Source organism: Notolabrus celidotus, chromosome 8, assembly GCF_009762535.1.
Source record: "Notolabrus celidotus isolate fNotCel1 chromosome 8, fNotCel1.pri, whole genome shotgun sequence".
In the NCBI taxonomy this organism is placed as follows: domain Eukaryota; kingdom Metazoa; phylum Chordata; class Actinopteri; order Labriformes; family Labridae; genus Notolabrus; species Notolabrus celidotus.
The window spans coordinates 25,247,310-25,270,037 of NC_048279.1; the positions used below are offsets into that span (position 1 = coordinate 25,247,310).

The window sequence follows — 22,728 nt, forward strand, 5'->3', positions numbered from 1 at the left end:
ATTCTATTAGATATTTTGAATATAAAAGAAAACAATGGCAAAAATCCCTGCTGCTTTCACAGGCTAGGTAACTAGTAGATGAACTGGCAGTCTTTCAAAGTGGACCAAAAGAAACGTACGTGGTTAAGCCCTGCCCATCACTTTGGAAAGGAAAGCCATTTATGCAATGATACAAGGCCAAATTTAAAGATAAAGAACTATGCGCATAAATTATCAGGCTTATGATAAACACTAAAGGTTCTCTCTGTGTCCACCAAAGGAGCTAACATGTGACGAACATGTTGAAATATCCCAAGTCCTTCCTGCATTCTTTAAGCTTGCAGTCTTCACTGAACCAATTTGGACTTCGAGAAATGGCGGCCATACTTAAAGTGTCAACAGAACATATGGATGAGAGAAGCCATTGTGGTTTGACCTCAGGGAAACAGGGAGCAAACGGGTCACACTAATGTGGACCAATAATCTCTCCCGCAGTCATTAGGATGATCAATGCCGTTCTAATGAGATAACATCTGGAACAAAGGGCCCTAATAGCAGACAGCTGCTGGGCAAAGTGAGCTAATTAGGAGAACATTCAGCGATGCTAACTAATGCCGCAGCCAGTGGGCCCCAGGTTTTCGGACCCCACCCTGTTAACATCCAAAATACAACATGTTGAATATTTCATACTCCCTGTAATAACTAATCATGACACTGTAATATCAGTGGTAACGCATGAGAGGGAGAGAGCCGGGGAGGGTGAGAGACAGAAATACCACAACATCTCAGCTTGACATGAATGCTTATCGAGCGGCACTAAATTGGTCAATTATGGAGAAAATCTGTTTTGAGGTAACCTTTCAGCTTATTAAATAAGCTATAAATCAATCTTTAGGGCAGAGTGACTGGCTGGCTTTTAATGAGTGAACGTGTCTAATCTTTCTCTTTTACTCTCTCTGTCTCTCTTCCAGTGCGTGTGTGTGTTTGTGAGCACATGGGAATCAGAAATGTATGCTTATTAAGGTAAAGTTATGGAGACATGGTAGCAGTGCACCGCATTTCCACAGAATGCAGCACAACTTCCATGTATGTAACCTAAAGCTGCACGCTGGTGATGCAAGTAACTGGATGTTATCGGCTCTATTAGAGGGCATACGTTTGGAACAAAAAAAAGGGAGGACAAAACAGTCCACCTCCAGACACTGGCTAGGAACGGGAGCAGGATCCAATTAGTCCAGCGCCTAGAAAGAGAAAATAATGGAAGGCAGCGTCGCTAAGAAACTTTGTAATAACGTCTGTAAAAGTGTCTGTACAAGTCCTATGTGATCAGGAATAAATATAATTACCGTGAACAAAGAACACTGTGTGGTCTAACATGATTTAAACGACACTCCATTGTTCGACCAAGAAGCATTAATTAGATATAATAAGGGAAAGGGGAAAGAATACAAATCCTTTCAGATATTCCAATCAGCACAGCTCTTTATCCTGTGTATGCGACCACCCACGTGTTACGCACACTCTCCTTTTTTACTATAACACTTGAAACTAAAGGCGTCATTCAAACCAGGTTCTGGGATTACTTTCGCCTACAGCTTTTGTTTGGAAATGTAAAGCATTATAAAGACACGACTTATACATATAGTTTGATTAGTTTGAACATGCATTTGTGAAGAAAGTTTGGTTTTAAAACTAGGTATGTTTCAAAGCAACTAATATCAAGTAATTTTAAACGGAAATTTGAATTCCAACTAAAAGAATAGTCTAACGCTAAGAAAATACTCTGAAAGTAGCCAGAATTTTGCACACTTTATTTATAGTGTGGCTCAAAATGGGATAACATGGAGTTAACAAGAGTAGGAATGGGAATTTTAAGATTGAAGATCTTGTTTAAACCGATGCAGTTATCGATTCTGCTTATCTTTATCGATTCCCTTATCAATTCCTGTGGATATTCGGTGTGAAAAAGTAGGCCTATGCAGCAGGGGGTGGGAGATATGACCAAAAATGAATATCACTGTATTTCTAGTGTGTTTTGTGGTAACTGTATTATAATGCAGTAATACAAAATGAAGTTATCATGCATGTTCACTCCCTATGTTCGCAACCCCAAACTCAACTCATGTGTTTGACTGAGACAACAGAATGATTTCACTGTGTCTTCAATTCTTGGTACATTGTATTTTCTAACTGAATCTGTATGATCTGAATTTTCTTTTATCTCATGCTTCACTATTCATATTTTACATCTACTTAATTCAAATGTAAAGTAACGACATCTGAAATAAAGCCATTCCCTCACATTGTGTTTCAGAGTAAAGGTGTTTCAACAAATTGACAACAGGGGACATTAAATGTGTGGAATATGTCTGAAATTAAATGTGTTTTAATGAAATGTATTTTTATAACGCTTATCGTAAAGATTTTCAATCGCTACTTTGATTACAAGTGAAAGCCACAGCTTTTAATCACCTTAGGCTCGAAACAATCAAGTCATTAGTTGAATCCGACATATCATAGCAGCGCTGTTACTTGCCGGCATCAAACTTGCAGAGAAAAAAGCACAAGCTTAGCTGATTGCTGTGCAAGAATTAACTTTCAGTGTAAAAACTGACACCTGCTCTGACGTGAGGAGGAGGTGGTGCCCTTCGAATATGACCCGCTGTGTTGAAAAAAGCAGATTCAGAGTGTGTTGTAGTCTGTCACGAATCAGTACGTTACGCTACTTTTTTTACCTGCCACCATGTTGCAATTGGTGTTTGTGGAAGTAAATCTCTGTTAGGTGTGTTTTCAAGTCATGGTATGCAGAAACAAGTGGAACATAAGGATAAGGGAACCATTGAGAATGATGGCAAATCATATCGATGGCTCAAACTAGTCGGAACTAGTTCTTGACTCCGATTCCTCACCAAGAGTGGCCAACGTTAGCAAAAGTAGCACCAATAGCATTTGGTCCTCCTTGCAAGTCAATGTCCACAAGCTTGTGCTGGTTACACATTGGTCCAATCAGATGGTTACATGCCAGTTCAACCAGATACAGTCTAAAAACAGCTGGGGCGGCTAGGCCTCAGTGGACAGAATTGGTCATCTATCAGTCGAATGTTGGCGGTTCGATACCAGCCCCTGCACTGTTGAAGGGCCGACGTGTCCTTGGGCAAGACACTGAACCTACTGTTCAGCGGTGTGTAAATATTTAGGGTTAGGGTTAAGATGAGCTAATACCATAGACTGTATAAAATATGGACGTAGGATCCGTGACGTCACCCATCTGTTTCTGAAGAGCTGTTTGAGGCCAATCATCGGCGGCAGCCATATTGCTGCTGTCGAGCCAGTGCGACGTAAAGAGGCGGAGTTTGAGCCTCCTAGCCAATAGCTACAGTGTTCCCGCCCGTCAATCAAGTCAGCTGTGCCTCTCATAACGGAAGACTCGTAATCTCAATAGCTTCGAAATTGCTGCATTAGAAAATAATTCACCCCCCTCACAGTGTGTGCCGATCGAGAAATGAGCTATCCAGACTACACTCGTCTTTTGTACCAGGCTGTAAACATGTTTATTTCTGCTATAAAGATCGTCTTCTTCCCATTCATGTGTATATGACTTCCGGTACTTCCGAGAGCCAGCCTCAAGCGGATCCTTGATGAACTGCAGTTTTTAGCACTTCTGCATTGGACTTTTAGACCGGAGGTTGCTGCTTGGCTAATACTGATGGCCCATTACTAAATACAGCAGTAGTTTGGAAATGCTTCTAGTGCTCAGAAAGACAAGAAAAGCACCATATAAGTACAAGTCCATTTACAATTTACCAACTTCATTCTAATTTTCAGAATCAAAATACTGCAAAAGCGGGTCACGCTACAAGATGCTACTTGTCACCTGTGTTTGTTTATAAACCATCAAAGGTGTCAAGATTAAATTATTTTTTCAACCAAATATCAAAACCAATCAAAAGTATGTATCAGCTAACACTGGAAAAAAAAAACCTTTATTGCTGTAATACTTTCCATTCTTGTTCATATGATCGTTGTATGAGGGAGGTGTCGTATAGCCACTCCAGAAAACTACATTAGTATGGGTGGTTAGGGAAATAGAAAGAAATACCATCAGGTTCTTAGTGCAGTCAACACTGCAGCAGCACTATTCCTCAGAGAGCATGACAACCGCAGTGAAAAAAGCTCCCAACTAACAGTAATTGGTTTTAAAATAATAGAATTCATTACAGTTATGGCGCTTGTTCAGAAATGCAAACAGGGGAAGAAAAAACATTCACTTGAGACTTAGGCTGAACTGCTTCACTAAAAACCATGGGGAGATGAAAGGCATAATTCAAATGACAATTTTAGAAGCCTTAGTTCATTTATATCAGAAGCTCAGAAGATGTTGCTGGCATAATAACATCAAGATTTTTTTTCCCTGTTCTTTTGTTCTACTTACAGGGCTGGGAAGGGAACTTTTTCCCTCTCAATTTCATTCTTTTGTGGTAGCAAATTCCTCCTGCTCACACAGAGACATGCGAGGTGACACACAAACAATCTAGCAAACAACGCCCGTTGGCGGCAGAGAGACAGCCCAAGTGAAAGCTAACATGGGAAATGTTGACAGGGAAGAGGAAAAACACCTCACACATGACATTGAATTTGCTGCTTGTCTTATTAAATATCTGAGTAATTATAAACATCAGGAGTTTGCAGAGGACGGGTTCTATGTTTTCACATCCACAGGCAGGGTGTGTTTGATCCAAGGCTGGGATCTCAGGTGTGAAGAAGACATCCGACTAATCAGCATTAAAAAAGATCATCTCTCAAGACCACTCAGGACATAAAGAGACAGGTCAGCCATCTCAACATGATTGGATGTCACCTCACATGCTGGGTCTATTGCCAACATCAAGGCCATCACCATTTTTAACACCATACATCTGCCATCAAATCAGCCTTGGGTCAATAACAGGTAATTGGCCCCATTGTAAAGAAGAGCTGGATGCATTTTGACCACCTTTTGATGGAAAAGCCTAAGCCTCGACAACATGTGTGAAAACACCAGCAGGCATGGGCATTTTTTTCGGCTTTATTTTACTCATATTTATCTGGCAGTGTACCTGAAGAAAAACAAGACCACCATATGGCTGTGCATTAAAAATTGATGTGGTATGTTAGTGAGGGCACCTGAGCCGAATGACAAGGTGGAAAGAGTGGAAATAGTCAGCACAGCATGTGTTATAGAGCATTTTCTGCTACTATCTGTCACCGGTTTCTATGCCGGAAAACAACATGAGACATATGAAAGCCGTACCCAATCAAGAGGAGGGTGCGGCAGAGCGCATGTGGCCACAAATCTGTGTCATGTCAAGAGCTCAGGGTGTCAATAAGCAAATGTAGCACATGTGTAGAAGTGGGGTCAGAGAGGAAATGGAGATTTGATGTTTACATCTCTGAAGAATGATGGAATATACAAAAAAGTGCAAGACAGTGATGAGGTGTCAGGCTGCCGGCATGATACATCAGACGAGTATAGAAAGAACCACAGGAAAAGACAGTTATATCAACGCTGTGGATCTGTAAGAATAGCTGATGTGTTGTTGGTAGGGGGCTACACCTGTTCATCAGTATGGAGCCGGTGTAATAAATAATTCAGATATGATTGAATAGCAGAGCAGTCAATACAACAGGTCTTGTCGATAGCAGGTACGGTGCGGGCCCTGGTGGTGCATTTGAAGCGTAAAATCAGGGTACAAGTAAAGGCTGGCAGGCTTCCACCGTGTCAGAGGCAGTCCCACTTCTGTGTCCACACACAGGAAAGATAATAATGATGAATCTGTTCTTTATCCTTCTTTTTTTCCCCCGCTCTGTCTACAGTGGGAGGGTGAAAGTATTGATCAGAGAGGACAGACCAATTTGAATGCCATTCAGCTTCTTCACACTTTTTCTCCCCCTCTAAAGATCAGACGTCTAAAAAATGGCATTAGTGGCACACATAGCCGTGCGTTATGTGGGCTGAGAGAAAACCCATTAGGTCAGTTCCTTTGCAACAGTGTGGCTTTTCAACAGCCGTGCGTTGGCCGATTCCATGGGCACCCACTGCCCCCAAGTGCTGGCCTTTGGTACTGCAACGCTTGCTGGTGAACTGCAGCTGTTGCCGCCTCTGTCTGAATAGAGGCCAACGATGACAATGCATGACCAGATTCTGTGACCATGACGGTGAGAATGATACACTTTCAGCAAGCCAAACAGAACTAAGATCCAATGCCATCAGCACTGTAGTGAAACATCCCTAAAGACCCACTCAATACTGTTCTTTTCCTTTTAATACACGGCTCCAAAGATTGGCTGGGCTACAGTGGAAAGCGAAGGCAGAGAGGGAAGGAGAGAGCATGTAATTTGCGAAAAGCTGCGTCCAGTTTGGCAGTTTAAGCCTGAGCTAGCCAGCATGCATGAAGAAGAGGTGGTGCCAACTCTGTCAGGATAAAACCTTCATTCCTTGGCAGGGCTAACCTATGCTTTACCAAGCGGGCTTATGTCACAGCAGTCCTTAAATGTAGGGCATGGCTTGTTTATTCTAATGCATTATTTCATTTTTGTTCATTCATTCATTTAGGGACGAATCAGACGCCTGCTCTCGGTAAAAAGCAAAAGAGTGACACAGCTTGAAGGCAGGAATTTTAAAACAGTTGCCCATGTCTCCTGAGCACCCTTAGTAAAGAAACTGCAAGCCAGACAATAACACAGCAAGTGATCTGGCCTTGATCATGTCACCAATCATTACAGCGGAGAGCTGTCCGGGGAATCGGGGTGGAACCTGGCTGTTGATGAGGCGATTATGTGGCTTTTCTCTGGTGCGTCCAAGTATGACAGTGCTATGAGAGCACAGTAGCTGATGGGCAGAGATGATACCTTGTTAGCACTCTGTTGTGCTGAGTGGACTAGTTGGCTGAGCAGTAAGGCGCTCCCGCAGGGCTCAGAGGGCTTACTGCAGGAGTTGGGGGGATTATAAACAGGCCATCAATGTGACTCTGTCCAAGCCCAACAGCTACAACAACTTTGGTTAAGCACAGGTCCTTGTCAATAGCTGGACCTCTTTGTATTTATTGTACTGGAACCTTGCATTTCATGGGTTGTGAAACAGATTTAACCGTGTCTGTGCATATGCTTTGAAGACACTAGATACTGGGATATTCCAACACATTTTTCTGCAGACTTGTACTTATTTAGTGCTTTCTCTGGTCTTTGGACCACTCTCATTGCTTTTACACTCCATGTCTCATTCACCCATTCAAGCCATATTCATACGCTGATTGGAGAGGCTGCTGGGTTAGGTGCCCAGCAGTATTAACCAATCCCATTCACACACAGCTGGCCATGCCAATGTGACAATTTTGGTTGGAACTAAATCACCAACCTTCTGATAGAGAGACGACCAAGTACACCACTAAGCCAGCCACCAACTCCAACACTTGAACTTGAGTATGGGTAGACATTAAATATTGTATTATTGATTGATAGAAACATACATGATTTTTCTAGCTTTAACAAACATCAAAGTGTTTGCCTGCAGTGTAGTGGTGCTAGTTGTGCCAAAATTATTCATTGGAATTATGTTGTTTTGGGGGTTAATTGGTAATGTTACTGGGTCTATGCAGTGACTTTCAAGCTTACCAATACTCCTTACTGGCTGTATTGGAGGCCAATACCATTACTTAGAATGGTATCTGTATCAAACAACTCTAGAGGACACTGCCCACATCAGAATTCAAGTCCACTTATTATCACCCAGAAATCTGCATTTGAAATGACAAGAAACGCACAAGAGGAGACAGCCTGTCAAGGTTATACACAGAAGGGCATGATCACAGACTGCAAACATCCTCCGTGATCACATTGAGAAAAAAAGCACATGACTCCATCAGCCAGAGCAAAACGCAAACACACTGAATATACACAGATGTAGAGAGGGATATCAAAAGGCAAAAGAAGCAAATAAAGAAATCGGTAGTGACTGGAGGAGCAAGCAGCCATAAAACATGGGGATACACGGAATTTCACAGCTGTGTGAACAGTTAAAGCAGATGCGGTTGGATGTGATGGTGGATGCATACAGAGAGGCGGGTTGTAAAAATATGCTATAAAGTTTATGGAGCCTAATGCGGCCCTGCAGGGGCCTCCTGCCGAGCTGAGCATGCCGACAGCGCCATTGAGTGTGTGACAGAGCTGTGGGGGAGAGATGTACAACTGAGAGCATAGCCAGTATTCACAAGCTCCATCACTGGTGTGGGGATGTGCATACAGTACATAAAATTTGTGGAAATGCAATCAACAGAACTAAGAATCCAATTTTGTTTTCCCTCCCCCTTCCTAAAATACTCTGTCGTACTCTCTCTTCTGTGCAACGTCTAAATCCAAGCAGTTATATTGGAACAGCATGCACAAAACAGTGCTACTTATCACACATGTACAAGCATGTGCACACACCAACACAAACACAGGGAGACTTTAAAGCACTGCCACAGCTACTGCTCAATCCAATATCAGCATACTGTGACCACTTCAGCCTTTCATGTTCCCTTCAAAATAACGAGATCCAGCTCTCCCCTTCTGATTGAAGAGGAATGATTGTTTCTGCCTTTGAAAATACATATGTTGGATTGAGAGGGGATGTGTGAAGGAAGAAGGAGGGAAGGTAGCAAAGAAGGAAAGGAAAGATTTAAAAAATACTTGCAGAAGACAAAAAATGCTGATGGAAATGAAACCTCTGTGAGAGAGAGAGAGAGAGCTGGTGCCGCCTTAATCCTTCCAAGCCCACCCTCTGTCACAGCTGAACCTTTGCTTCTTTCATGACCTACAAAGGTCAGTCTAAACATGAACACCCTCAAACACATCATCTGGCTGAAACTATATGTAGGCTGTGAAGTTTGACATGACAAAGGCTACCAACAAACTGTTCTGATAAATCTATATTTTACCTGGTACACATCATGATTAATATCAAGTATTTTTACTACTTTGTGAGACAAACACGAGACAACATTACAGCTTTATTTAATTAGGATGTTCACTTATTCTAGACTGTAAGCTTCCATCCAATAGGGGGGCACACAATGCCTGCCAATGCTTACAGACCAGTGTGATCATCCTACATGAAAAATAGCTAAATTATGACTGATGGTCCTCACAACACAAAAAATGAAGTCATAATAAATTAAATGTCAAGTTCCAACATTTACTACTAGGTAACACATTACTTCTGCCTTCAATTGCAGCTCAAAAATTTTAAACTAACTATTTTCCATCAGTCACAAATTGAAAATTTTACATATTCTGAAATCATTAAATGCAAACTAAATTATTTTTCAATTTCTTATTTAATTTTCATTTTGATAATTAGCCTCTGGCTTAAAAAAATGTTCAAAAATAAAAATAAAATAGTGAATATTTCATTTTGAGTTTGAGTTACTTACTCGCCTCTGTGCCATGCTGCATCGGTTCAGAACCCATTGAGTGTTTTGATGAATTTACTTTGTAGAAGTTGGACACTTTCATATCTTGTTGAATTATTATTATTTTTCATTGTCCTTAGGATATATTATAATAATTTAAGATACTGGATTTCTGATTTTCATTCATTTTAAACCACCATCATCAAAATTTAAACAGAAAAGGCCTCAAATATTTCATTTGAAACACATTCAATGACTATGGACTATTTGAAAGTTTGCTTTTTTAAATGAAATTAAGAAAAAAAAAAGAACTTATTCACATTATACTATTTTTTTAGCTGTATCTCGGTACTGCTAGATCTGATATCAGGTCTTATGAAGATTAAAAAAGTCCTTATTCATACCCCTTTTTGCCCTCCTTAGATATATTTAACTTAAGCTTAGATTGGTATGGGAACTTAAGTTTAAGAACATTTCCAGTTATAAAAGGTATCAGTTAATTTTTCTTTCTTGAACTAATGCCACTGCAATTTTAATATTACCATAGTCTGAATTTGTTAAGTGGCTTGAGTCACGTAATAGATTTGTATGAAAACAAGCACACAAACATGTGTATGTCTACCTGTGCTGTAATTTACATTGCTAGTTTTAGAAAAACTACATCAAATTGACTAAGGAATGCCGGTTGACACAAGCATTAAAAGACTCAACATGTATCATCTCATCCACTTGTGTTTTAGTTCCACCAAAGGCAGTGTTTTTTAAGTCTTTGAAATTGAGGTGGTATAAAATATTATGTGACCCTGCAGAGTTTTGGTCTATGACTGGAACAGTGCAGATACATTTGTATGTACATGTTCTTGGGTGATACATATTGTTTCAAAAAGAGCAAGGGAATGGTCCCTTACCCTTGACCATGCTGCCAAACCTCCCAAAGGGAAATGGTGAATGCTTATTAAAATTTCTTGACACTATGAAAAGGCACTTGAGTCAACAAAGTGGCAAACATTCACAGAATAACGCCTGATTACAGATTTTGCAGATGAGCTATTCAACAGCAGTTTGTCAAATAAATCTCCCCTCATCCCGCCCCCCAACAACTTTTTAGGTCCATCAGATGGACCCTAAAAGAAGCTTTCAATCAATCAAAGAAACGTCTTATTCAAACAGCCCCCTCCAGAGCATGTTTCCTTGATCTTAATTTAAGATAGAATACATGGTGAACATTGGCTCAGGGCATGGAAGGCACACACTATTGATTAATTTTTCATTGCCGCTCTTTTAAAACACCAAGGACATGTGCCACATCAAATCTGCTCAACCCTCAGCACCCAGCTTAATAGCTTGCTAGAAACAAAACAGTCTTTTGAGGCATGTGGTTTTAAAAGGTAAAGAGTGAATGGAGGCGGAAGGGCGCCTAGATTTCCTTTCAGACTCACCATATTTTCTTTCCTTTTTTAAAAAAAAAAGAAGCCTTTGTAAGCACTCCTGGCACAGTGAACAAGTACTTGATTGGAGTTAAAGAGGAGCCAGATGTCTGCAAATCCTCATATCCATGCAAGTGTCTCTTTCTGTCACTCTTGTTTTCCATCTGGATGCTCTACAGCCCTCTGGCCTTATCCTTAAATACAAGTTTACTGGCTATCCTTCATTCGGTAAAGTCTTCAGTTAGAAATAAAGGAGAACAAGAGCACAGGTAATTAAAGTTGGCTACAGACAAAATCAACCAATTAAACTAAAAGAAACAAACGGTATGAAGGCCATTCTTTCATTTAGGGTTATTTAAAAATTTAGATTGTAGTCACTAATGTTTTCTTCCTGCATTCTGTTTTGTGTTACAAAAATTGATTAACTTTTGCTTTTTGTCTGCTGGTCAAACCAAATATGCAATTTGCAGAAATCTGTTATTCGCCGACCGCTTTGGATGAGCATTTCTCATATTTGGTCAAGTGTTGTTTTCACACAAAAACAAAGCAATTTGAGAGTAAAAACTTGAGCGGATCTTCTTCAAATTATAAACTTGAGTAAAAATGAATAGCACAAAGAAAAAAAAGGGAACACAAATACCTCACATTGATAGCAGGTAAATAAAATTCTTCATCTTAACTTGATAATGAGAAAAACATTCAATGTTCAAGGTTTGTCCAAATGCTTTGCTTGTAAAAAAAAACCCTCAAAAGCATCTTTTAATTTGAAATGTAAAATATAGAACCGCACGGAGCCCTTTCACTTAGGTTCACGCTGTGAAAATGAACGGCCTTGTAATTGTTGTAAGCTGCATTCAATGAAACACGAATGCTAGAGTTTAGGAGATATCCGTTAATGACTATTTTTTTCATGATCACTGTTGCATTTCAAAGTTGAACCCTGAACTGATCTGTGTGGTTTCAAATCTGGATGCAACATCCCCCACAGAACCTTACACCTTTTGAATCTTTCAAATTAAAAGACACAATCCTCCTGAAGACTGAAACTCGTCTTGAATAAAGCTAGTTCATCTGTAGTTCAGCAAAAGCATCCTTGTCTGATTTGTGTGGTGAGATCCACTCAGTGACAAACATCCACAGTGATAGACTTGTTTACACAAACACGCTAACCATCCCAGTCTGACACCTCAGGGCTGACCGGCATGTTACCATGGAAATAAGCAGTCATCTGTCCAGTCATACAGATATTGATCACCTTCCTGTGGTCTGGAGATTGCTGCTCTTCCGTGTACATCTTTCTTTCTGTGTGCCCTCACTCTGCTAGTCTCAGTGGTGTTTTCCTCTGGGCTGTACAGCCTGTCGATGGCACTGCACAAAGATGGAAGTCTGCTCACACAGTAACACTGCAGCACTCTGTGATGGATTGTTACAACGTGGCCCTTGACTTGTGACGTAAATTAGGCCAATCTTCACAGAGACTGATGATATTATGCCAGCATACTAGTCAGAGAACATCCTGCAAAAGAAAAAGGCATCTGATCCCAACTGGATGTCTCCTGTCCACCTGCAGGCTTGCTGTTACCCAGGTGTGTGTTCTGCTCATTTTCCCCTCAATCTTACTTAAGGAAGTGGGGAGAGCATATAGGACTTAGCTGTGTTGCACACTTACACGCTGGTCAGACTGGATTAGAGCCAATTCACACAGTCCTCAATTCCCACCTCATCCTATACTGTGAGAGTGGGAAGTGCCAAAGTGATTTCATGCCTGAGACAGAGGAGTTACAGTAGCATGTTCCCTATAGACAATCCTAACCAACACTCTGCTTCCAGCACATCTGAGGGCCCTCCATCCCTCTGACAGCGTGAAAATGGGAATCTGCCAGCAAAGCAGAGAGCTAACTGCTGCCTATGACTGGCTAACCAGGCTAAATGCTTTGTTTTTCTTCTTTTAGTGACGTTTGTAAGGACTGCAGCTTGTAGCTTTCAGTATGTTAGCTCTAACTGTAGGCTGATGCTGAGGAATTTACAAAGGTCAGGTCAAATGCTTCAGTATGCTCTTGAGTTTGAAGAAACTTCTTGATAACCAAGGTCTGGGGCATCTTTTCATACGATTTGCAGAACTTGTGAAAGTAGGCCTCCACATCTTGCATGAGTGGTCCTAATACAAGCTGGGGTAATTCTGTCATATTCCATTTACTGAACACAATGTGGCCACTGCTCCTGATCGAGAGCTCCTCCATCCACGTCTGCACAGGCCAAGACGCAAAAAAGCCCACTCTTCCCACAGAAATAACCAGGCACAAAAGAACAGTTTGACAAAGAAGGAGAGAAACTCAATCGATATAAAACGGCTGTGTAAAACGCCTCAAAGAGCGAGGTTTGTCTGAGAGCACAGGCAGAGCAGAGGCCATGTCACACTGTGATGCTTTACCTTGCCTGCGCTCCTGTTAAGCTTTACAGTTCTCTTAATCCTTACGCAGCTCTCAAAAGGCAACAGAACACCATTTAGAGTGGCAATTCAGCACTTGCTGAACCAATAACAGAGTGAGGGTTCTTTACTAAAAAAAAATACCCAATCTTAAAAAAGGGAACAGGCTCCCACGTATGGGATCTATGGGGGAAAATAAGCATAATACCAAGAAAACACATCCTATACTGTGTATTGATGTAGGCTGAATTTGCTGTGGGCCTTTTGTAGAGTATAAGGAGGTGAAGTGAAACAACAATGAAAACAAGAGAGTAGAGAACAGTCATGTAATAAAGTTTCCTTCAAACAAACACAGTTTTTGACAGCAAATTCAAACATGTATCTATAAATACTTCCTCTTAAAGTATGATCCAATATGTCTCTTCAATGCAGAAGAAAATACTTGATATCTTTTCCATGGTTCACCAGCTCCATTGTTTGTATTTACAGCATGTTTCTGAATGTGTGCATAAATGTGTTTGCTAATAACCTTATTAAGTGATATTCTCAGTGTGTGTTGTCGCTGAGAGGCTGAATCAACACATAAACACAGTTAAAACCATTTAGATGCAACATGTTCTGATAAACAGTTCACATTGCAGATGATAAGTACTTTTTGTAAAAGCTGTCGCTCGTGGTCGCTATTATATTTAAATGCTAATAGGTGTTATACTGCAATCTCTCTTGAAAGAGGAACAGCATAAACCAACAAAAAGGCCTCCCAGTTCATTTTCAGGCGGCATAATGTAAAAATCCCTCATTTGAAAGTGCTAGCATTTACATGCAGGGATTGTGTTAGCAATTTATAGCCTTTCCAAATTACAGGCCATTAGCAATGTAAAGGCTGAAAATAAAAATCCAGGCTATAAAAACGGCCTCACTTGCACAGTTTTGAACGTGCTCCTGGTCGTCCTTCCAAGTAAAAAGACAAATTTGTGCCTGGGTTTGTGTGTGTTTGAGGATATGTGTGCATGTGTGTGTGTGTGTGTGTGTGTGTGTGTGTGTGTGTACAGGGGGGTGAATGAAGACAGATACACAGGAGGTACGAAATACACAAGCCAAATAAGTAATGGGTACACTTACCGCAACTTTGCTCCCAGTTATCTGCATGCAGCGATCAGCGGAGAAGGTTAATGTGCAAAAAGACACAAACAGCACAATCATTAGTAGGCCAGAGAATCCTCTCCATTACAAGTTGAGGCATTAGCGTAACTTGGGTGACATAACAAACATCCTATACACAATTACAGCACACACTTTATGACCCATAATTCACTAACAAGAGAACCTTAAAATTAAGAGCACATACTGAAGATAGTGTCTGTTTGGCAGCTCTGATTTTACATTTGTAATGATGACATGTACATGAACATTTGTAATGTTTATAACAGCAACTGTGGAAGTAAACACCGACTGAAAGCATGCTGTATTCCAAGTGAAGGATTTATTAAATGACTCACAGGGGAAATGTGATATGACTGACTGCTACAGGACAAAAAAAGGAACAGTGGCTGTGTGGACAAACAGGTTGTAGAGGGTCTCCCTCACCTGGGAAGATATCAATCAGCTGCCATTATCGTTGGGCTTCAGGTGTCAACTTTGTGTGGCGGAGCTACCTTGAGCGCATGCAGTCAGCACCATTCTTGGAGTTTAACCTTGTTATCTGTCAATTGTGGCAGGCAGCAGAAGTGTTTTTTATTACTGCAACTGTGGGGCTTGTTTCACAGTAGGAGGGTGTCTGTCAGCCGAGTAAATGAATTCTATACTGTGGCTGAGCTCTTGTTTCTCTGCAACATGTTTTCGGGGAAATGCATTTTGATTGCAAGAAGTTACAGGACTCACTATGCTTCTTGTCTGGTACCTCTTTGTCTCCCCGCTGTTCTCTCTAACTCCTGCCCCCGCCCTCTCCTTTCTACTCTTCTAATCTCCCTTTCCATTTCTTTTATTGTCACTTTCAAACTCTCCAAGTCTGTGGCCATTTGATGCTTGATTTCCTCTCTCCATCCCTCCACCAAGAGTTTATGACAGCCATAAAGTCTGTTTTACGTGTGCCGCCACCTGATCACACACATACTACTTTCTAATCTTACGGTGTATTCGCATTTCTCTTTGCACTCCAGTGAATGCGGCGTGTCATCGTCAAACACTAGAGGAATATTTCATCTGAAAACTTCAGGCTAGGCACCTTGAAATGAGTCACAATGACTTAACTCGGAGCTTGGGTATTTTCCACAGATGTTGATGCTTACAACAGTGATTCCTATTTTTGAAACTGGTTTCAGAGGAGCTTGACCAAAGTAAACAGACACCATCTTGAGTGTGCACAGACAACAGTCAGGGAGGAGCTTGAGGGGGGAAAATTTGGTTTTACCAACAACACATTTTTTGCTTTTGATACAATGTGACACCTTTTTCTCACTTATATACAGACAAAACTCCTTAACAGTTGGAATCCCAATAAAGTTTGGTAGAAATTTAGTATAACTAAACTAAATAAAGAATAAGTACCTCTTCTTCATAGAAATACAGCTGTTAACAGTACATATATCTATGTTCAAATACCAATGTATCTTATACATATGGATATCGATTAATAGTAGTAATAATAACAATAATACGTATTTTATTTAGAACACTTTCAATCAAAGTAAATTACAAACAGTTGTAGCCAATCAGAAACCTTAGAAACCTCTGAAGTACAGTTTCTCGAAGGTCCACTTGGGTTGAGGTACTGTACATGTTTGCTAGGCTAAATGATTAAACATTGCCACCCTCATTGGTTGGCACCAAAATGACTTCTAGGTTAAATTATACTTTTATTGTTTTAGAAATGCTAACCACACATCATGTCTTAGCTGTAGCACAGCCACCAGCCACTAGCGAGGGCTTTATCTCCCGTTAACTGTTAGTACCATAATACTATAATAGATAAACAAGAACAGGTGATGGATGGCATCTCATAGCCCAGCCTGGTTTGGCAATATTTGATCTACACCATGGAGATAAAGTTGTATGTGGGGTTTGTCAGATTAACCACTTGACCTGAGCAATGTGCAACCAGCACAGGCATGTCGAAAACCAATTTGACAATTTTTTACCTGCAGACTGTGATCCTGTGTTCAGGCGCGTTAAATAAAATGTGCTCAATTTGGACTCTGAGTGTTTTCTCACCTTTAAACTAATCTAAAGTTAGTTATAATTAAAATGTCCATTTATATGCCTTTGGAACACCTTAGTTTGAGATTGGCTTTAAAAGCCAAGGAAACCCCATTTGAACCTGTATCAGGGGTGGGGCTGCTTTGACTGTCAGATGACATCCTAGGCTATAGTTCCTAATTCTACCTTTCTGCATGTTTTTAGGTTAACCAAAAGTTAGTTGGAGTCAACATTTACAACGTGGTGACCGCCATTTTAATGCTTCATTCACCTCTTCGGTAACCGATGAGTGACGTCACTTAGTTTTTCTGTCAAGTCTATAAAACTGGCAGATACCAAGCACCTCTCTGTTACGAGTGGGGTTGAACAATTGTATTGGTTGTTGCTGCTGATATTTTGGTAGCTTTGAACTCACAGCTAGCTCCACACTGTTGTTGTTTTTTATTGACAGATGAAAGTTTACTTTGCTGGAACTGGTTGATTTGGTGGTTTATTGATTAGGTTATCAGACTGGTGCATTGATTGGTGTACCCGCCAATACTCAATAAAGGATATCGGGCTGGAGGCTGCAGCCAATATGGATACTAGTGTTAGTAAGAGAACCAGTGTCAATACAAGCCTTTTTCAAATTGGGAGAATAATATCACATTTTGCTTAAACACACATTGCCATGTTAATTAGAAGATACCTGGATGAAATAAGTAGATGTATGGCCCCATTTAAAGAAAAAAAGGTGTCACATTGTATGTCACATCAACCAAATAAACCCAGATTTGAATTAAACTGTAAAACATTGACACTGAACAAATCCCCCCTCCAAGACCCTGCCATCACACCCTACATATGAGACAAAGCACGAACAAAGTAAAACAAAAAACTTCACTGGCAGTAGGCAGAGTCTATTGCTGATACATATAAAGGTCATTGTATTGTGTTAAAAGAGGTTTGGAATTTGTAATGATGTTGGCACATATTAAAAGAAAAAAGAAAGGGCAAGGAATGAGGTGAGAGAGAGAAGGCACATGTTCATGCAAAGCTGATGGTCAAGGACATCCACAGACACACTCCTGCAAAAGCAAAGCTGGAGTCCATTGAAACAGTTCATATTCAAATGAACATTGCCAATGCACTATTCTCCAATGAAAGGACAGCTTTGACCTTCCTTGACAGACATGTTTCATAAGAGTAAACAAATAAATCATTATCTTTTTCTGCTCTCAGAGATCTTTTAAAGTCTCATAGAAAAAGCCTCTGTGGTATTTCAGTGTGAATTTATGAGACGAAACAGAAGTTGTACATTGTAAAGGATCTGGATCTTAATGTCAAGATGGTATCATTTTCACATTTATTTTAAAGACAAAACTAATTTGTTTTGTTGCCCAATTGAGTCTGGAGAGGCTGACAAGCACAAAGGCAGAGGAAAACTGTGGGAAGTTTCTTGCTCCATCAACATTTAGTGATTCAGACACCCAGCTCCAAATGCTCTACGCCTGCATACTATGCATCAACCACAGGTTAAGAAAGAAAGCAGGCTGTCAAAATTTAATTACACTAATGTGAAAGTATGTGTTATATTCCCATAGCAGCAATTGAATATATGTTTAAAACAGTCTACCGAGACAAACATCAAAAATGACTATCTTGACAAATGTTCCATTTAAGCTGTATAATGCCGTCTGGAAAAGCAGCACACATGAAATTGAGATATATGTGTGTGAAGCCCTTCCAAAGCCCCAAAACTGCAGTCCCAGCAAGAAATATTTGCTAGAAGAAAATGTTGCATTAATACTGAAGGCTCCACATAAGTAAAGACACCCAAACATGTCAGAAATGCACCACCACTACATTCATCACCATTTATATTTACAATTCAATATATTCTCATGTAAGCACACACGGCATGCCCATTAGCAACCACAATAATTAGCCCTAAGAGAAAAGAAATACAGTTTAGAGGTGGGATTCTTCAAAAGAAATAGAAACATGCATCTGTGTTTAAAAGGGCAAAGGCTGAGCCTGATAACAAGATTAACTTAGGTATAAAACTGGGTGGAAAGTCAGATTTTTTTGTGCTCCTTGTTAAATCTAAGGGCTGTTTGGCTTATTTAGTCATAAAGATTCCAGAGCATAGTGTCACTATAAGGCATGCAGACTTTTGAACAACTATAAGGTGCACTGAAGTTTCTATCAAACACTAAATTTAAGAAAGGCTGGTTTGGCCTTGGGTTAAGCCATGCACCCCATTTACAGAGACTATAGTCATCAAGCAGGTCAGCTATATTCAACCCCTTTACTCATATATCCCAAATTTATAACTTAAAAAAAATAATAATAGTAATAATAATAATAGTAATAATAGTAATAATAATAATCATCTTATACATTATTCCAATAAAGGAATGGTTGCAAGGGTAAAAAGGAAACTCAGTTAAAAATGAAAAACTGCTACTTTATTTGCTTATCATGCATTTTAATGTTTCTTTTATATGTATATATTAATTTCGCTCTCAATGATTTTCAAGTCTAAATAAAGACAATTATTACTGTCCTTCAACAAACACTCCAGGGCACACTGTAGTTATGTGTATAATGACAATTATTCTATTTCTTAAAACTTGAAACCTTCTCAGGTCTTCATCGGGGTTACTGTCAGCTGTGTTTTACACATCTATGTTGGGGTGTATGATCAGTTGATCAGGGAGGATCATTCGCCTTGAATATGGAGGCCTACTGGCTTAAAATCAACAAGTGATACTTTATCGATACAAAGAAAAGGGAAGACGGAGAAAGTGGATGGAAGGCCTAAGGAGGTCACTCCATGTTTGCAATCTTAAAGATATGTTGCTCTTTTTACCTCTACACAAAAACTACAGCATGCCTTGGAATGGTTGACTTTTTACCTGTGCAACCAACCCCTTTAAAACAAGAATTAAGCAGAGCGAACCTGAAGTATCCAAAGAGTGCCTATATTTGATTCATTTATAGACTCAGCAGAGCTTTTACTCCTTGGTCTTTAATTTGTTTTATAATATGTTTGACTCGTACTCCTTTGATATACTTTTAGATGACTATAAAAAGGTCTGGATAACACAAGTAGCTAAGTTTATAGCGTCTCAAACTGCTGAGGAGATTTTGTAGCACGGTCAGAATATCATCAGAATCATACATGAGTGCAGACTGTACTATTAAATTCAACCCAGTTGTAGGTCACTCATTTATTTCCCATGTTTGACAGACTCTGTGCAAGTAAAGGTACTCTAGTGTAACTGCATGAGCACTTGCATGAATCTGTGTCTGCACAGATACATCATCCCTGACACCCAGCCTTCCCCCTCCTTCAGTCCTATTAAATGTGATAGCAGGGTGCTGACAGACATCACATTTAGTCCTCTGTCCTTTGACTACGCAGATTACGTTGTTCATTTGAATAAAATATCAGTGCTCACAAAGCATAATGGGCCCTGTGAGGAATTCAATCATCTCGGATAATCATCATTATCAATAATGCCAGTTAATTACCATAACAATGAGGAAGGTAATAAATGATGATGTCAAGAGAGAGCTACCAGGTTCGGGGAGCGACGGGGGCAGGAATCACTTTCTGTACTTCAGCGCTGCTGATGTGAATGTCTCCTCACTCGGGTGGTCATAACTTGAAAAGGAGTTGAGAATTCTTAAGAAATAAATGGATCACAACTGGAGTTTCTTACTTTTATGACTGGATCTGGATTAAGTGTGATCATGTTGTGCATAAACAGGGGAAATGGCCCTTTATCTATCATTTAAATTTAATATCTCAGTTGTTTTGAGAAGCATTTACAAGAGAGATGAAATGTATGAAGCATCTGGCTGTAACGTGGTCTTTACAGTATTCAGATTTGACAGTGCCACTCATCAAATATAGGTTATAACTCCTGATTTCTTCATCTTTGAATGTAGTTTACTTTTAACACGTATTCTTCTCTTAAGTCAAAGATTATCTGAACTTAATTTTTATACACAGAGTACAAAAAAAACACACAATGCACCGCCACCCTGGAGAAAAACACAAACTCCCATGCAAGTCCACAACCTGTTAACCAACAATCTGCATAAAAGCACATGACCATCCACCTGGCATTGAGTGAGTTAAGTGACATCAACTCAATTCCTAGAGCTTACAACTGCTGATTAGAGGGAAATAAAGTGAAAAACATGAATCATAATTGCAATCAAAGATGTGGGGCTCAAGCATGAAGAGTGGAGTGAGAGAGAGAGAGAGAGAGAGAGGGAAGTGAGACTGTGCAAGAACGGATGACAAAGCAAGCTGTGAAAGCAGAGTATCAGGTTAAACTCATTCTGAAGAGTCGTGGGGAGTGTCATCATACTTCAGCTCATCCACTACAATTATACAGTACACACTCTTCAGTCTGGGAAGAAAGAGCACTTGGGTTTACGCTCTCACTTACAGATTTGGCTGTGGCTGAGATGTACTGGACCACCATCTCGCGTTTGGTGCTCAAGTCCTTCCCGCGCAGGGGGGCTTTGCGATCCTCGTTCAGGTTCATGTCCTCCTGGATACACACAGAGGAGAGAGGGGAGAGTGAATGTAGACACTGAGTGGGTTTACATTTGAATGCAGGTACATTTCAGAGAAGAAACCTGTGATTGCAATTCAAACTTAAAATGTACACTTTAAACATGTCCTTTACAGCAAAACATTTAAGTGAGAGCAATACCTTAGACCTACCGAAAATTACACCTTCATTCTCATTATCACCCTCTCATATCAGATCCTGTCCTTCTGCAGTTGAATGCATTTCTCTTCCATCTCTATTTCTTTGTCAAAGTCACGAGGTAACGCAACAGGAAATAATAGCAGCAATAATTAGTCCTTGAAACGAATGCAGCAAGGCTAAAGCAATAAAAATCCACACACCCCTACTCCAAGCAAGAGAGCAAAATCAAACAACGGTGCTTCTATTGAGGCCATGCAATCACATCAGATAGGCTGGATAGGCTGTATCTGAGTGTTATTGGGAGTATTATCTTCGTGCTACTTTAATTCTGCATCACAAAAGAGGTCTTTCATGTGAGACACATCAGGGGGATGGAGCGAAGGCCGGACAGAGCACTAAAAGCTAGGGAATGACATGATGATTAGAATGGAGGGGGATGTTTATCAGAAGCACTCTCTCACAAAGAGATGGCTAGAATGAACAGAGAGAAAAAACATCCTCCTCAGGGTTTCAGGAGGGAGAAGTTGGGAAAAGTTGTGGAGCCATGCTGCCCTCTGCTGGAAAGCGCGGGAAACCAGTGCGTTCAGTTGATCAAATTTTGCAGTGATTCCCCTCCTTCTGATTTATTGCAAAATTTGTCTAATAAATCAAGCTAGTCCCTTCCATGTAGGAGCACTGTGTTACAACGCTTTGAATACCATTCCACAGGTAATCTAATTCCAACAACTCTGCTTCATTTGTCAGTGAAGCACGGACAGGAATCCCATCCAGGGGCACTGTGACCTACATTCCTTTGACTACATTTCCTCTGGTAAATATCCTCAGAGCTAAAAAACCATTAACATTCTTCTTATGGGACGGAGAGAGGGAAAAAAAATGTGACGAAAAGTTTCACAATTGCCAGGGTTTTTTTTTTCACCCAAGGAAACCAGCAGGTTTTTTAATTAATCTCTGAACCCCGCTAATTTATCTGCTTAATTGGCATTCAATAAATGAGACGAAAAGTGGCGGGGTGAGTGTGCTGTAGGAGGGGAGGGAGTGGTGGGATCTGCGAGGTGCTTGTCAGGGGGCAAACAGGAGGAATTAGTCCTCCGCGATCAGTCTCCAAAATGATTAATGCTCTTTTATTAATATATCCTCACAGGCTACATGAAAAGAGTCCCAGGATATCTTTCACGACGCTGCTGGTGTGACTAAAATGATGAAATTTGAGCTCGTATCAGTGGCGGTGAAATAGCTGAGAAACTAGTCTGTTCGTGTTGGTCTGGTAAACCTCTGAAAATGTTTAAATGCTAATCACTTCTATCACTCATGCCACGTAAAGCCATTCTGCAACACTCGGCCAATCAAGCATCATGGACGGGACCTTGTTTTTTGAAACGCTGGATTTGAAATGGATCACAGCGCTGAGGTTAATTAGTTAACTTTTGGTGCAATGTGGCTGCAAGACAAACAGCACAATCCACAGGCTTCCAATCAAAGAAAAGAGCAATTAAATGCAACAATCAAATGTGTATGAAGCTGAAAGAGATATGAAAAGCAGACAAGCAGTG

General features: G+C 40.3%; 1 protein-coding gene across 1 annotated transcript in view; it reads right to left on the reverse strand.

Moving 5' to 3' along the window:
• diaph2 (diaphanous-related formin 2) overlaps positions 1–22,728 on the reverse strand; it is a 376,472-nt gene that overhangs the window by 322,679 nt on the left and 31,065 nt on the right. The window contains exons 6-7 of the mRNA XM_034690901.1: positions 20,906–21,010; positions 14,385–14,405 (exon numbers count right to left, since the gene is read on the reverse strand). Coding sequence (XP_034546792.1) covers positions 14,385–14,405; positions 20,906–21,010 — 126 coding nt within the window. The remainder of the gene's footprint in view (positions 1–14,384; positions 14,406–20,905; positions 21,011–22,728) is intronic.